Below are 12,655 nucleotides of genomic sequence, written 5' to 3'. Positions count from 1 at the left end.
CAGCACTCAAGCAGCCGCCATTTTAAGCAGCCCCTCTCCGGAGCCCTTTCGCACGCCACTCATCATCTCACTGCCACCGCCGCCAGCCCCTGCTGCTCGCAAGACACAGGTAAGCAGCCACCGGGGCTCATGGTGCACTTGCATCATTTTCTTTTTTCAAAATATGATCCGGCCCCCACAAGTGGACCGGCCCCCTGCTGAAAAAGTTTGCTGAGCTGACCCCTGGTGTTGACGGACAGTACTTTGTTTGCAAGTATTCCTAGCTCTTTCCACCAATGACAGCATGTGCAGTGTGTCAAGGGGAAAGATGTCATGAGTGGGTCTCCCCATCTGCCTAAGGAGACTGGCTCCTTTTGTGTCTGGTTGGCTGACCAGGGCTGACCAGTGTGGCTGAACTCTGGGGATATGCTGGAGGGTGATCACACACCCCTAGGTGAAACTTCCCTTCTGGTTTATGCTTGAAGGAGAGCAAATCTAAATGTGGTTGCGCAGTAAATCAATCATTTGATATAACCATGGGATAAGAATTTTGGATCAACCCACGCTAGCTACAAGGGCCAAGAATATCATCCAGAGTGTTCTTCACACGTGGGCTGTGTCCTGCATCTTGGTGCTCTGGAAGACTCCTGGAATCACTGCAGTTTTGTCCAGTGAACTATTTGCAGTGTCTTAACTCTGTGGACAATGATTGCATGCTTTTGAAAACTTTGTTCACATCAAAACTCAAGGTAACAAAACGCTCCTGAACATTCCAAGCAGTGAGAAAATGAAACAGGCAGAATGAAAAATAAATGGAGTGGCATCACCCCTGTCTCCAAGAGAAGTGAACACTTTGGCTGAACTAAGCAAGCCCTCTTGCGAAGGGAATTCCACAAAGTGCTGCAACGTAGAGGATCCTCACTCTCATTGCAACAAATCACATCTCAGATGCTATAGGGGGCATTTTTCTGCCTGCTGTAACAATTGTAATGCTCTGCTAGATGCTGTATGGTTTTTAATTGTATTTTTCACCTGAATGAAGCTTGCAAGCCACTTTACCACGGACCGCAGCAATAAATCACTGAAGTAGAGGATCAACACTTAGACATCAAGATCTCTTTGAGCAACCAATCACTTTAGATCTGAACTCTTACACTCTATCCATTTTTTCCAGAAATATCTATTAGGTGGTTGAGAAAAATATGTTTTCCCCTTGAAGTGCAAATTACTCCCTTTGACCTTCTGGTTCTCTTTTTGTTGGTTTAGATTAGGCCTGGGCGATGTATTGATACACCACCCAGGACTGCTATGAGGGGCAGACCAAGATGGCGGCTTCACCCGGCGGCTTCCCTCTGCTACCAGCTCCACTTTCAATATTGGGCTGCTGGAAGCAGAGGGACAGCAGCGGCAGTTCCACCTCCAATATACTGCTGTGTGAAGCCAGCATCGTGCTCTGCCCCTCATATCACAGAGAGAGCAGCAAGCTGCATCACCAGGCCGATACAGCTTGTGGCACCTTTGGCTTCTTTAAAGAGCTCCCACCCTCCAGCTGAGCAAGCCCCAATGCCTCGTGCGGCATGAAAGCTATGCAGGATTACATCTAACGCCCAAATTTTGGCTCGATCATTTCCAGTATTTACTATTTATAAATGGATTTCAAATCCAAGTATTGTATAACACAAATAGCAAACTCTTGAGAGCCAAACGGTAAAAGATAGGAGACGAGCATATAAATGACCTAGAAAATAGTTCCACATTTTATTCAAGGTTTCCAATTTCAAAAATACAGGCTGTTCTCTATTTGAGGGAATTCATTCATCCACAAACACTTGGTCGGTGATGCAAAGTTATGCTCTTGGCCAATAGGAAACTCCTAGATAAACATAACTTCTGTTCCTGCTAATGCAGATGTCAAATGTGGCTGCTTGCATTGGGAGACGCAAATACACCCCTTGATGTGTAAATTTCTACTTTCTCTTATTTTACCACCCTTATTTTAGTGCTATATTATAAACCAGATACAGATAATTGTGGCATTCCAGTTCAAAGTCTGCCAGCTGGATCTTAAGTGTGTTTCCTTAGAAGTGAACAAGCAGTGAAATGTGGCATTTGTTAAATAAACCATGAAGGTACTGAACTGTGTTGGTGCTGTCACTGCTATCAGCACCTATTTTTAAGTAGTCAGCACTGCTCTTGGCACAGGAGGGTCTTTTAGTGATGCTGAATCTTCTGCAATCAGCAAGAAAGAAGTGAATGTTCCACACATGGCATGCAACATAAACACTACTTTCCTCACTATGCTCCTCCATGCCCATTCCCACTGCAAATGAAGAGTGAAAGGCACACTAGTAGGCCAACACAATGTGAATACTCACTTATTATTTTGTTTTTATTTGTTTTTTATTAGCAGACATGCACTTTAACATAAAAACAAAGCAGAAAATTAAATAAACTTAAGAAACAGCAAGAAGGAACGATGCTACGGGAGCAAGATACAAGCGGATAAATAATGGAAGCTAGGAGGAAGCTAAGAGTTGAATTTAGCCCTCTGTCAGAGTGTTGTCCCACCTTTCCTCTAAGGATCTCGGAGCAGCCCTCTCACAAGTGGTTTAGACTGAGAACCAGAAACTGGCCAGAAGTTATCCAGTAAACTTGGTGACAAGGATCTGGGCCTACGTCTCCCTGGTCCAAGTCCAACACCCTACCTGCTTCCAGCGGTTCTCAGCCTGTGGGTCAACCTGATGTTGTTGGACTACAACTTCCATCATCCCTGAGCTCTGGCCTTGCTAGCTAAGGGTGATGGGAGTTGTAATTCAACAACATCTGGGGACCCACAGGTTGAGAAAGGCTGCAGACTATACTGCTTCTTCTCCCAAATATCTGATCTGCATAATTTAAAGCTTTTTGAAATGGCGCCACGGGTGCAGATCACGGAATCGCAACAAAACAACCAGGAAAGACTGGCAAGACCATTCAGAAAGGTGGGATTTTGCTGCCTGCTTCACTTCTCTGCCAGGTAAAGCAACGGCAAGTTCACACAAGCAGAGGCGTAGCGTGGGGGAGGCAAGGGGGACCCACGGCCCTAAGCGCACATCAGGCACCCCCATGACAACCATGCAGCCCTGGCAGCTGAGATGTGGTGGCAGGTGGGTTGGAGGTGGGAGGAGGCAGCGGGCAAGGAGCCGGTTGGGAGAGGGCTCTGTTCACCATTTGTGCACCCCACCGGCATGTGCCCTCACCCCGGCCGTGCACAAAACTTGCCCCGGCCCAGGTGCTGTCAACCCACACTATGCCATTGTACACAAGGCTGACCTTTCAAGCCCTAAATGGCCTTGGCCCAGTATACCTGAAGGAGCATCTCCACCCCCGTTGTTCAGCCCTGATACTGAGCTCCATCTCTAAGGGCCTTCTGGCAGTTCCCTCACTGCAAGAAATGAGGTCCAAAGGAACCAGGCAGAGGGCCTTCTCGGTGGTGGCGCCTGCCCTGTGGAACACCCTCCCATCAAGGAGATCAACAATTACTGTACTGCAGATGACTTTCCATAGACATCTGAAGGCAGCCCTGTATAGTTTTTAATGTGTGATGTTTTACTGTGGTCTTATAATTTGTTGGAAATCTGTCTGGGGCAACCCAGTCAGATGTGTGAGATGGAAATAATTTATTATTATTTTTAAAAATTGGACTCAAAAGTCAGGGGCGGGGGAATCCCCCAAAATGGGAGGACACAAAATGCCATGTTTTATCAGCAATGTCATTTGTAAGAAATTGACCTCAATTCCAGAGAAATGGAGCAGGGTGGAAGCAGTTAAGAGTGCATGACTCCTTTTTGTGGGGGCCCCAGGTAGCAGCCTCCAGCATCTTCGCCAGCACCGCCTTCCGCCGCTCACGCTAGCGAGCAGATACCCTCATTTCCATGAGAATCGATAATCCGCTTTTCCTCCCAGAGGCACCCCGAGGCAGCCATCCAAATGCAGCAAAAATGTTGAAAGCGACGAAGACGCGGCCGCCTGACCGAGAGCCGCGCGGCAGGGCAGACCCGGCGCATCCTCCGCCTTCCCCGCGCCACACAGCGGCTCGCTCTGCAGCAAAGCCACCGCGGCGGCCCCGCCCTGAAGCCGGGGAGCCTGGCCGGGGCTGCTCGGGAGGGCCAGGCGGAGAGCGAAGGCGCCCAGCGGCCCCGAAATGCGCCGGCAGCCCCGGAGCGACCCTGCCCGCCTCGCCGGGCGCCCGCGGAGGATGCTCCGCCGCCTCGCTCCCCGAGCGCCCCCGCCGCCGCCCCTCCAGCCCGCCGCATTCTGACGTGACTGGGGCGCCGCGGCGATGGCGCTTTCCTCCGGCGGCCGAGGCAGCTGCCCTCTTCCCGACGCCCCGCTCCCGAGCCCTGCGCCTACCTGTGCCGGTGCTCATGGTGCGCCTCTGCCCCGCGGGGTTGCTGCCGTGGCCGCCGGGCTGGCGACGCGGGCATCCCCGGCAGGCAGGCACCTGTGGCGCGGCTGGCCAGGCTCCGGCCGAGGCTCTCCTGCGGCGGGACGAGGCGCCGGCCTCCTGCGTCCTCCGCCGCCTCCTCCCCGCGGCTGGGCAGGCCCGGCGCGGCGCGGAAGGCGGGGCGTGCGGGGCGGAGGCTCCGGGACGGGCGCGCCGCCGCTCTCAGCCGCCCCCGCCGCCCTCCGGAGCGCCTACAGCCCGCCGGGGCCGCAGGAGCCAAGCGCCCGGGGCTGCGGCGGTGGTCGATCCGGCGCCCACTTCTGGCGGCGCGGAGAAGACCTCGCAACGCGCGAAACGCGACAGCCAAAGAATTCCTGAAGCCGCTGCATTTGGGGCGCCCCCCCCCCGCGCCGCACCTGCATTCCCCGCGTGTAGGAGCGCGGGACGGTTTCCTTGGGCCGGGCGCTCTTTCCTGGACGGTTGCTTTGGGGCGCGAAGGCCAGTTCCTTCTTCACTCCTACATTGTAGAGTTGAAAGGGACCCCCAGGATCATCTAGCCAAACCCCCTCCAAGGCAGGAATCGCAACTACAGTGGTACCTCGGGTTAAGAACTGAATTCGTTCCAGAGGTCCGTTCTTATCCTGAAACTGTTCTTAACCTGAAGCGCCACTTTAGCTAATGGGGCCTCCTGCTGCTGCAGCGCCACCGGAGCACGATTTCTGTTCTCATCCTGAAGCACAGTTCTTAACCTGAAAGTACTATTTGTGGGTCAGCGGAGTCTGTAACCTGAAGCGTATGTAACCTGAGGTACCACTGTAAAGCATGCATGATAGATGGCCAGCCAACCTCAGCTTCAAAAACGCACAGGAAGAAGAGCCTACCATGTATATGGACAGTTACTGAAATGGGAAATATCTTTGCCAAAAAGGAAGCACTAGGCCAGATATAATGCCATGGTGGGGGGAAGTCTGTCCACTGGCTTTATCTGGGATGGCACAAAGCTTAGTTGACCTGGGGTAACTGATAAACACCTTTGCTTTCCAAACTTTTCATGTTGGCAACACACTTTTTAGACATGCATCATTTTGTGACACATTAATTTGGTTTTACTGGCAAAGCACTTTCCAGAACCCAGAGGAGAGCAGGGAGCGTTCGCACGACACACCTACACACTGCAGCCAACACACGTACGTGTTGTGACACACAGTTTGGGAAGCTCTGATGTTGAGAATGCTTGTGCGTCTCAAAGGGAAGAGCCTCCAGGTCATGGAAACGTATGATCTGGGTAAATCAAGTGTCGTTTTGGACATGCAAGGGGATATAATGCTGATTCCTCACCAAGCCTTCTCCAATACGTTCAGTCCAATATGCTGTGCTGCCTGAGCTGGAACAGCGGATATTCCATCCCTATGTCGAAGTACACATTACTCACTCAGGGCTGGTTGATTCATTTTGGCACCTGAGGCAGAAAATCCCTCTTGCTCTCTGGCAGAAGAAATATAGCAGTGATGCATTAAATAACTAACAATTTGCTGCTCTTTCGTGGCAACTAAAATCTGCAGAATGAGGCAGACTGCAATCAAAAAAGTTGACAAAAGCAAGTCTCTGGCTGGATTAAAGAAGCGTTTTGGTTAAACGCATTGCAAACTTTGTATGAGAAATCGGGTTAGCAAAAATGGAACTCCACAGCGCCATCTGGTGTCACAGTGTTAGAATGCATAAAGAACGCATAAAGCGCCTTTTCTTTGCCAATGTAGCTGAGTCCTCTGTCCCTCACATCCTGGCTTCTTTTGGTTACACTTAAGTGTGACAGTAGGGACAGAGTGGAGCAGAACACTGGGAATATTATCTATTTAACATCTTGATGACTTGATACCTGTTGTGGTGGACAATGGCTTGTCGACAGTTGAGCACTGTTTAGCTGTTATTCCACCTTTCCCTCAAATATGATCAGCATTCTCCACTACCTCACATATTTGAATATTTGAACCTTTATAGGCCCATGACCACAAGTAGAAGGGGGAGGCCCTGCATATTACCCTCTAACACCTCCAGAGTCTAAAATTATCAAACTTTGCTTCTGCACATCCTGTGCATATGGAACAGGATCCATGTTATATATGCTGTTATATTCCAGGGCCAGATAACAGACTAGCAGGCCCATTTTGCACATGTTGAAGTTTCCAGACTGTTTCAAAAAGTGTTCCCATGTAGAGAGCGTTGTGGGAATCTAGTCCAGAGGAGGGTGGAGGCCCAACTTCTATAGGAAAAGCTGCATAAGAACATAAGGAGAGCCTGCTGGATCAGGCCCATGGCCCAAGCCATGTGACTGAACAGTTGTCTGTGGCAAACCAAGCAGGATTCGACCACGAGGACACTCGCCCCCCTCCTGTGGTTTCCACCAGCAACCGGCCACAGCCTCCAAAAGGCACTCTGTGTTTCTGCCAATTCCACCAGCACATCCAGGGAAGACCCTCCGGTGCCATACCTGTAGATGCACACCTGGCACTTCATCAGAAGTGTAACCGTTCGCAGAGCACAGCGATATCCTCACCCAGATTGTCAGAACCGCTAATAGATAGCATCTCTGCCTTATCAGAGGTAAGTTTCAGTATGTTCACCCACCCAATCCATTTCTAAATAGATTTTGAGCTCTTAGGCGTAATATATATTCCTAAATTTGTACAATGACTATGCTGAAAGACTATTTTAAGCAAGATTCTGGGTGCTTTATTAAGAACTTGGTGTCTGAATCATCTCACTCAGGAGGAACAAAACCTTTTCTGTTGTTCCCTACGCTAAGTCGCTGGGGTGGGAAGATAATAGTGGCCTTTTGTGTGAAAGGACCTGTGAACTTGGTTCTGGGCTGATCGCTAATAGTGGCCTTTTGTGTGAAAGGACCTGTGAACTTGGTTCTGGGCTGATCGCTAATTCCTGGGCTCAGCGGGACCCTGTCCCTTGCATCCGTCTACCTGTTACGACGACTATTTTGCACCTGGTTCTAGCTGATGGACATGAAAGCCAAATCAGATTCCTCTAGCCTGAAGTTTTCTCCCCCTGCTCTGCACATTGTAGTAGTGTGGTGCAGTTGGCAGAGTGTTGGACTAGGGCTTGGGAGACCAGGGTTCTAGTCCCCATACTCTGCCATGAAGCTCACTGGGTGACCATGGGCCAGACATCGCCTCTAAACCTAGCCTACCTCACAGGGCTGTTGTAGGGATGAAATGGGGAGGGGCAGAACTGTCTACACTACCGGGTGCTCCCTGAGGGGAAAAAGTGGGATTTTAATCAATTAATTAAATGCGCAGGAAATGACCATGTGGATTATCCTATAGAGTTCTCTTGGATAGACATACCTATATCTAGTCTGAATGCTTGTTGCTTTGCGTTGGGATCGGAAACTAAAACGTGACCGTTGCACTTTCTGTCAAGCTGGTGATAGAGTAAACGAGGGAATGTGTAGGTTTGACATGTAAATCTGCATCACAAGCTGCATTTTTTACATTCTATTTCCTTGCTGGAATTGTGAATACGGACCAAATATTGGGCTGGCAATGAGCAGTCTTGAGATATTCCTTTGACCTTTGTAGACATTGCTTTATTATGGCCATGTCTGTCAACCAGTTTATAATAATCCCATTACTTTAAAATCCTTAGTGATCAGAAATTTGTTCCAAACCGTGTACAGGAGTGGCTATACTTTGATTTATGGTCCTGAAGAATGCCATGTGGCAGAAATAGCCAGCTGTCTTTAAAGACAATGAAAAAACATTCCTCCTCCCAGATCTGGAAAATAACTGTCATGAGCTATTCATAATGATCCTCTGAGGGACTATTAACACCATAACATTTATTTGTTCTGGAAAACACCAAGAGACATCCAGCGACAGCTTTAAGGCATTCAGTGATAACAATTCAGAGAGGTATGAGGTCATCCTTTCTTTAGTTTCATTCTCGCAAGTTCTGGATTATTAGTAGCTGTCTTACTGATGGGTTTAAATAGTGTTTAAAATGGTTGGTATTCTATTCTAAAATTATGGTATTCTATTGAAGTTTTGCATTGCAAGTCTATATTTTTATGTGAGCTGCCTTAGGAGAGCTTTTTGCCTTGAAAGATGGCTTAGAAATATTTAAAATAACAGGAACAAAATATTTCTGGAGCTTTCAAACAGCCCACAGCAGCTGCTTAAAGGGAAAGTGTATCCAGTGGACATGCTATTACCTCCCTCAAATTCTCCGACCAAGTTCTCACCACGACGTCTTAATTTTTATGACTGTAAAATACAGTTTGGACTACAGCTTTGTGGAGACACTTGACTTCTGCAGATGGGTGTCTTTCTCTCCCCATCTTGGATTATGGTCATAAACAGGAAGTGAACCTAAAGCTGCCAGATTTTCACCAGCTCAGTTACTGTTCAGATTGTGATTAAACACATACGGTTCACGCCAGTAAAACAAAAAGCTGGTAGCCGTATTCCAGTCCCCCCACCCACCCACTGCAGGTTTTTTGTTTGCTTTGTTTTAAGGACATTTACTTTGACTGCCTTCGTACACTCCAAAGCTACAATGCACATAGGACACCAACAATGGCACATATATCTTCCATCTAATAACATTTTGCCAGACACCTGCAGTTAACATTTAGCTCATTAGTTCAGGCCAATAACTGGAATTCAGTCCGCTTCTGGCTCTTGGTCCTCTGCCTTCTGCCCCCCACACTCCCAGAGGCCCGGCTCCTGTGACCATCCACTGACATGCTTAGAGGCCTTCTCCAGCTGTTTAGCCTGTTTTTGCCTTGATCCTCTCACATATCTGCTTTCCAACCCACTGCTTACTCCGTTTCCCACTTCCTTCTGCAACTCCACTCCATTTGGGGCCCCTATGTTGATTTAGTTATCTGGAATTTCCCAAGTGAAACAGGGTCTGTGTCTTGCTTCCTCTCCTGGGCTTCTTTAACACTCCAGCCACAGTGGCCACAAAGCATCCTCATGTTCCCACATGAAGATTTGTACCTCAGAGAGCTTTGCTTGAAATCAGTAGATTCCCTTTCAACGTAGCAATGGTTAGCAGAGATGAATACTGTACAATCTTTCCTGCATAGAAAGAACATGAGTGATGGGCCAAGGGAAAGACTGAAGGTGCCAGAACAGGGAATACTGTCGTATGGAGTCTGCATTACCCTTTAAATTCACCCACCTGCCCAATTTACTGGCTGAAACCTCCCATTATTGGCCTTCTCACAGCTGGATTGCTTTGCCTCCCCTGTCAGGTGAGTGTCTCCATCTCTCTCTGTGACTCAAGCTTTCAGGATTCTGTTCTCTGCATTAGGTGCCAGATATACAAGGACAAAGCATTTAGTTAATATTTTACTTTGGAACTAAGGCTTTAATCCTAACCCCATTTACCTGGGAATAAGCCCCACCAAATTCACTAGGGTTTACTTCTGAGCAAGGATTGTCCTGTAAGGCCCTAAAAATGAAGAAATAAAATAGGGTATCATTGGGGTGGGAGTTAAACTAATATTTCTATGACTATGATTTAGCTATTTTTAATTATCCCTACATTTATGAAGTCAAGAGGCAATGTTTTCTTATTATGTGTGTGTATGTATGTTTGTTTGGTAATTGTTTGATAATTTAACTTCATGCTGTTACTCTTTTAGTTTGGTTTTAAACTGAGGTGCACGTTATTCTTTCTCTGCTAGGGAAATATTCATGTTTTTGTTTTTAAATAATTTTATTTTGTACTTTTATATTTTTTTGGAGGAGTAAGTTCAGTCTGTGTCAGGGTCATTGGGTTCTCTTCTGAGATAATTAACTGTCTTTCAGCTGATAATTAATGTTTGATTTCATATTCTTTATAAGATGTTATAATTGCTCTAAGGCGTCAGCTGCAGGGAAAAGCCAAGTGAGTAAAATATGGTAATTGCACATCAACTGCTTTTTAGCCTTTAGATTAAAGTGTTCCTCCTTCCACAAATAAACAAAAAAACAACAACCCCTTAACACAAGATGTGAAGATAGAAAGCTGGCAAGGAAACAAGTCGGGGGCATATATGATGTGTTTGGTGCTTCTTCCTGTTGGGCTGCTCCAGCGTTAGCTGGCTTTTTCTGGATTTGAACACCATTTATTCTCTTGCTAATAATCAGCTGGTTGTTGTTGTTGTTTAGTCGTTTAGTCGTGTCCGACTCTTCGTGACCCCATGGACCAGAGCACGCCAGGAGGAGGCGAGTAGTTTTGAAACGATGAGGAGAACTGCCTCAAGACATCTTGCTGGCTGAGACAACAGGCAAGATGCCAGCCAGTTTGTTAAGGGTTGCTTAGAGCAGGGGTCAGCAAACTTATCGCACCTCGGGCCAGTGTCTCCAGCGCCAATTGCATGGCGGGCCGGAGAGTGGGGGAGCGTGTGCCCACATGCGTGCGCACACCCTATTTCTGGCACACTTCCGGGTTGGAGGAGCACCTGAAATAGCTTGTGCACATGTGCACGGGCCTCCTCCGACTCGGATGTGCACCGGAAATAACGTGCGTGCGCAAATAACACTTGCGCATAAGCTATTTCTGGTGCTCCTCTGACCCAGAAGTGGGAAGACGCACAGTGCAGCACTGGTAAAACCGAGCAGGCAGCAGGGGTCACTGCAGGCCGGATAAACGAGTCCTTTGGGCCTTATCTGGCCCGCGAGCCTTAGTTTGGGGACCCCTGGCTTAGAGTTTACCTCACAGTGCCCAGGATGTGGGGTTTTTTTTGGGGGGGGAATATTGTGCTTTAAAAGTATAGTGTGTACACAGAATTTCTTTGACAGTGGGAATAGGACAGCATCTTTCACTGCGCTTGAGGGCAGCAAACTAGCATAGCAGGGAGGGCCCATGGCATATAGCGCTCCCTCCTCCAATACCCTTTAGCTGCCGCTCTGTAGTACCTCTCACCTGAGATGGCTGCCTCTCTCTGACCAGCACCTGGGAACAAGAAGCAGGAGAGCTATTGTTTACATGTCCTGCTTGTGAGTTTCGTCAAAACATATGGCTTAAATGGGTCCAATTTTTTAATCTTATTTTGGATGTGAATTATGAAAGTGCATCTGAATTTAAGATTGGAATGGGACTTATTTCCAGATATATGCTTGAACCAGCATGACTGGATTAATATAATACGGATTAATATAGTATGGATCAATATAAGGGCTGATGTCATTCACTGCTTTTAGGGTTTGTGGTAGGGAGCATTGCAGATGGAGTCAGATTATTTTGCTTCCAGTGTGCTGCTTGGTTTGTAACTGCTACCTGGGGAAGTCTTTAAAAATTTATGGTGCAATGGTAGCCACTTGGAGCAGTTCCTTAAAACTACCATAAAGAAATGAGTTGCAAGATGACGCCAGAGTTATTGCCTGCAAGATTTCTGTGGTGAGAGAGCCGTAGCAGATATTTAAAATCACAAAACATGCAGTAAAGTAAAATACTGGAAATATATGCTGTTAGACCTTTAAAATATCCTCTTCTAAGTTTCTTTCCTAAGTTTCTCACTTCCCTTAATATAGAAAGAGACCACGGGTTCGGTAAGTTAAAAATGGTTTACTGACAATTTTTTCAGAGGTCAGATTGATGTGCTTTCCCATGCAGCAGCAAGAAAAAAGCAGGCAGAACAACATCGTTTTAAAAAGTTGTAAGAGTTTCTAAAATTTTTGTATAGAAACACTAATATGACTTGCTAAAGCCATGTGGTCTGATCTTAGAGCAGGGTAGGGTGACATGGCTGAAGAGAGAAAATGGAAGAGAACAAAGAGTTAAGTAACCTGTCTTCCCACGGTGAGGGGGTGTGACCTAGCTAAGGACAGCTTACTCTATGGTCTTAACCCCTGCATGCATCAATTAGAGTTAAACATGTTGGTTACCGTATATGAGGCTGGATGAATCCCACAGTTTTAAGGGACAACTAGACAAGATGTTGGTGTGTCTATGATCTCTATTTTTCATACAGATACTTGCATGGCCTTCCAGATGGAGCAAATCTTCCTTCACGGCCTAGGACCCGGGTACCTACGGGACTGCCTCTCCTGGTATGCCCCACGGAGGACCTTAAGGTCCATAAATAGCAATGCCCTAGAGGTCCCAGGCCCTAAGGAAGTCAGATTAGCCTCAACCAGGGCCAGGGCCTTTTCAGTGATGGCTCCGGCCTGGTGGAACGCTCTGTCTCATGAGACCAGGGCCCTGCGGGATCTGATTTCTTTCCACAGGGCCCGTAAGACAGAGTTG

The 12,655-nt window shown here is 47.6% G+C and overlaps 2 protein-coding genes across 18 annotated transcripts in view; one reads left to right on the top strand and one right to left on the bottom strand.

Annotated features, from left to right (window-relative positions):
• The window catches only part of ABLIM2 (actin binding LIM protein family member 2), a 59,934-nt gene extending 55,325 nt beyond the window's left edge, over positions 1 to 4,609 (bottom strand). For 11 of the 14 annotated variants that reach the window (XR_014551968.1, XR_014551969.1, XR_014551970.1 and 8 more), the window contains exon 1: positions 4,372 to 4,577. Coding sequence is in view for 2 of the 14 variants with exons in the window: in XM_083630450.1 (XP_083486576.1) it covers positions 4,372 to 4,387 (16 nt within the window). In the remaining 12 variants the exon portion in view is untranslated. Of the gene's footprint in view, positions 1 to 4,371 lie in introns of all 14 variants that reach the window. The other 3 variants (XR_014551965.1, XR_014551966.1, XR_014551967.1) reach the window with 3 other exon arrangements.
• A 195-nt stretch (positions 4,610 to 4,804) lies between these two features.
• The window catches only part of SH3TC1 (SH3 domain and tetratricopeptide repeats 1), a 41,340-nt gene continuing 33,489 nt past the window's right edge, over positions 4,805 to 12,655 (top strand). Inside the window, exon 1 of one of the 4 annotated variants that reach the window (XM_083630124.1) lies at positions 4,805 to 7,006. The gene's annotated coding sequence lies outside the window, so the exon portion shown is untranslated. The other 3 variants (XM_083630126.1, XM_083630125.1, XM_083630123.1) reach the window with 3 other exon arrangements.

This window comes from Podarcis filfolensis, assembly GCF_964270895.1.
Source record: "Podarcis filfolensis genome assembly, chromosome: 9".
NCBI classification, from domain to species: domain Eukaryota; kingdom Metazoa; phylum Chordata; class Lepidosauria; order Squamata; family Lacertidae; genus Podarcis; species Podarcis filfolensis.
This window is presented reverse-complemented; position numbering and strand designations above follow the sequence as displayed.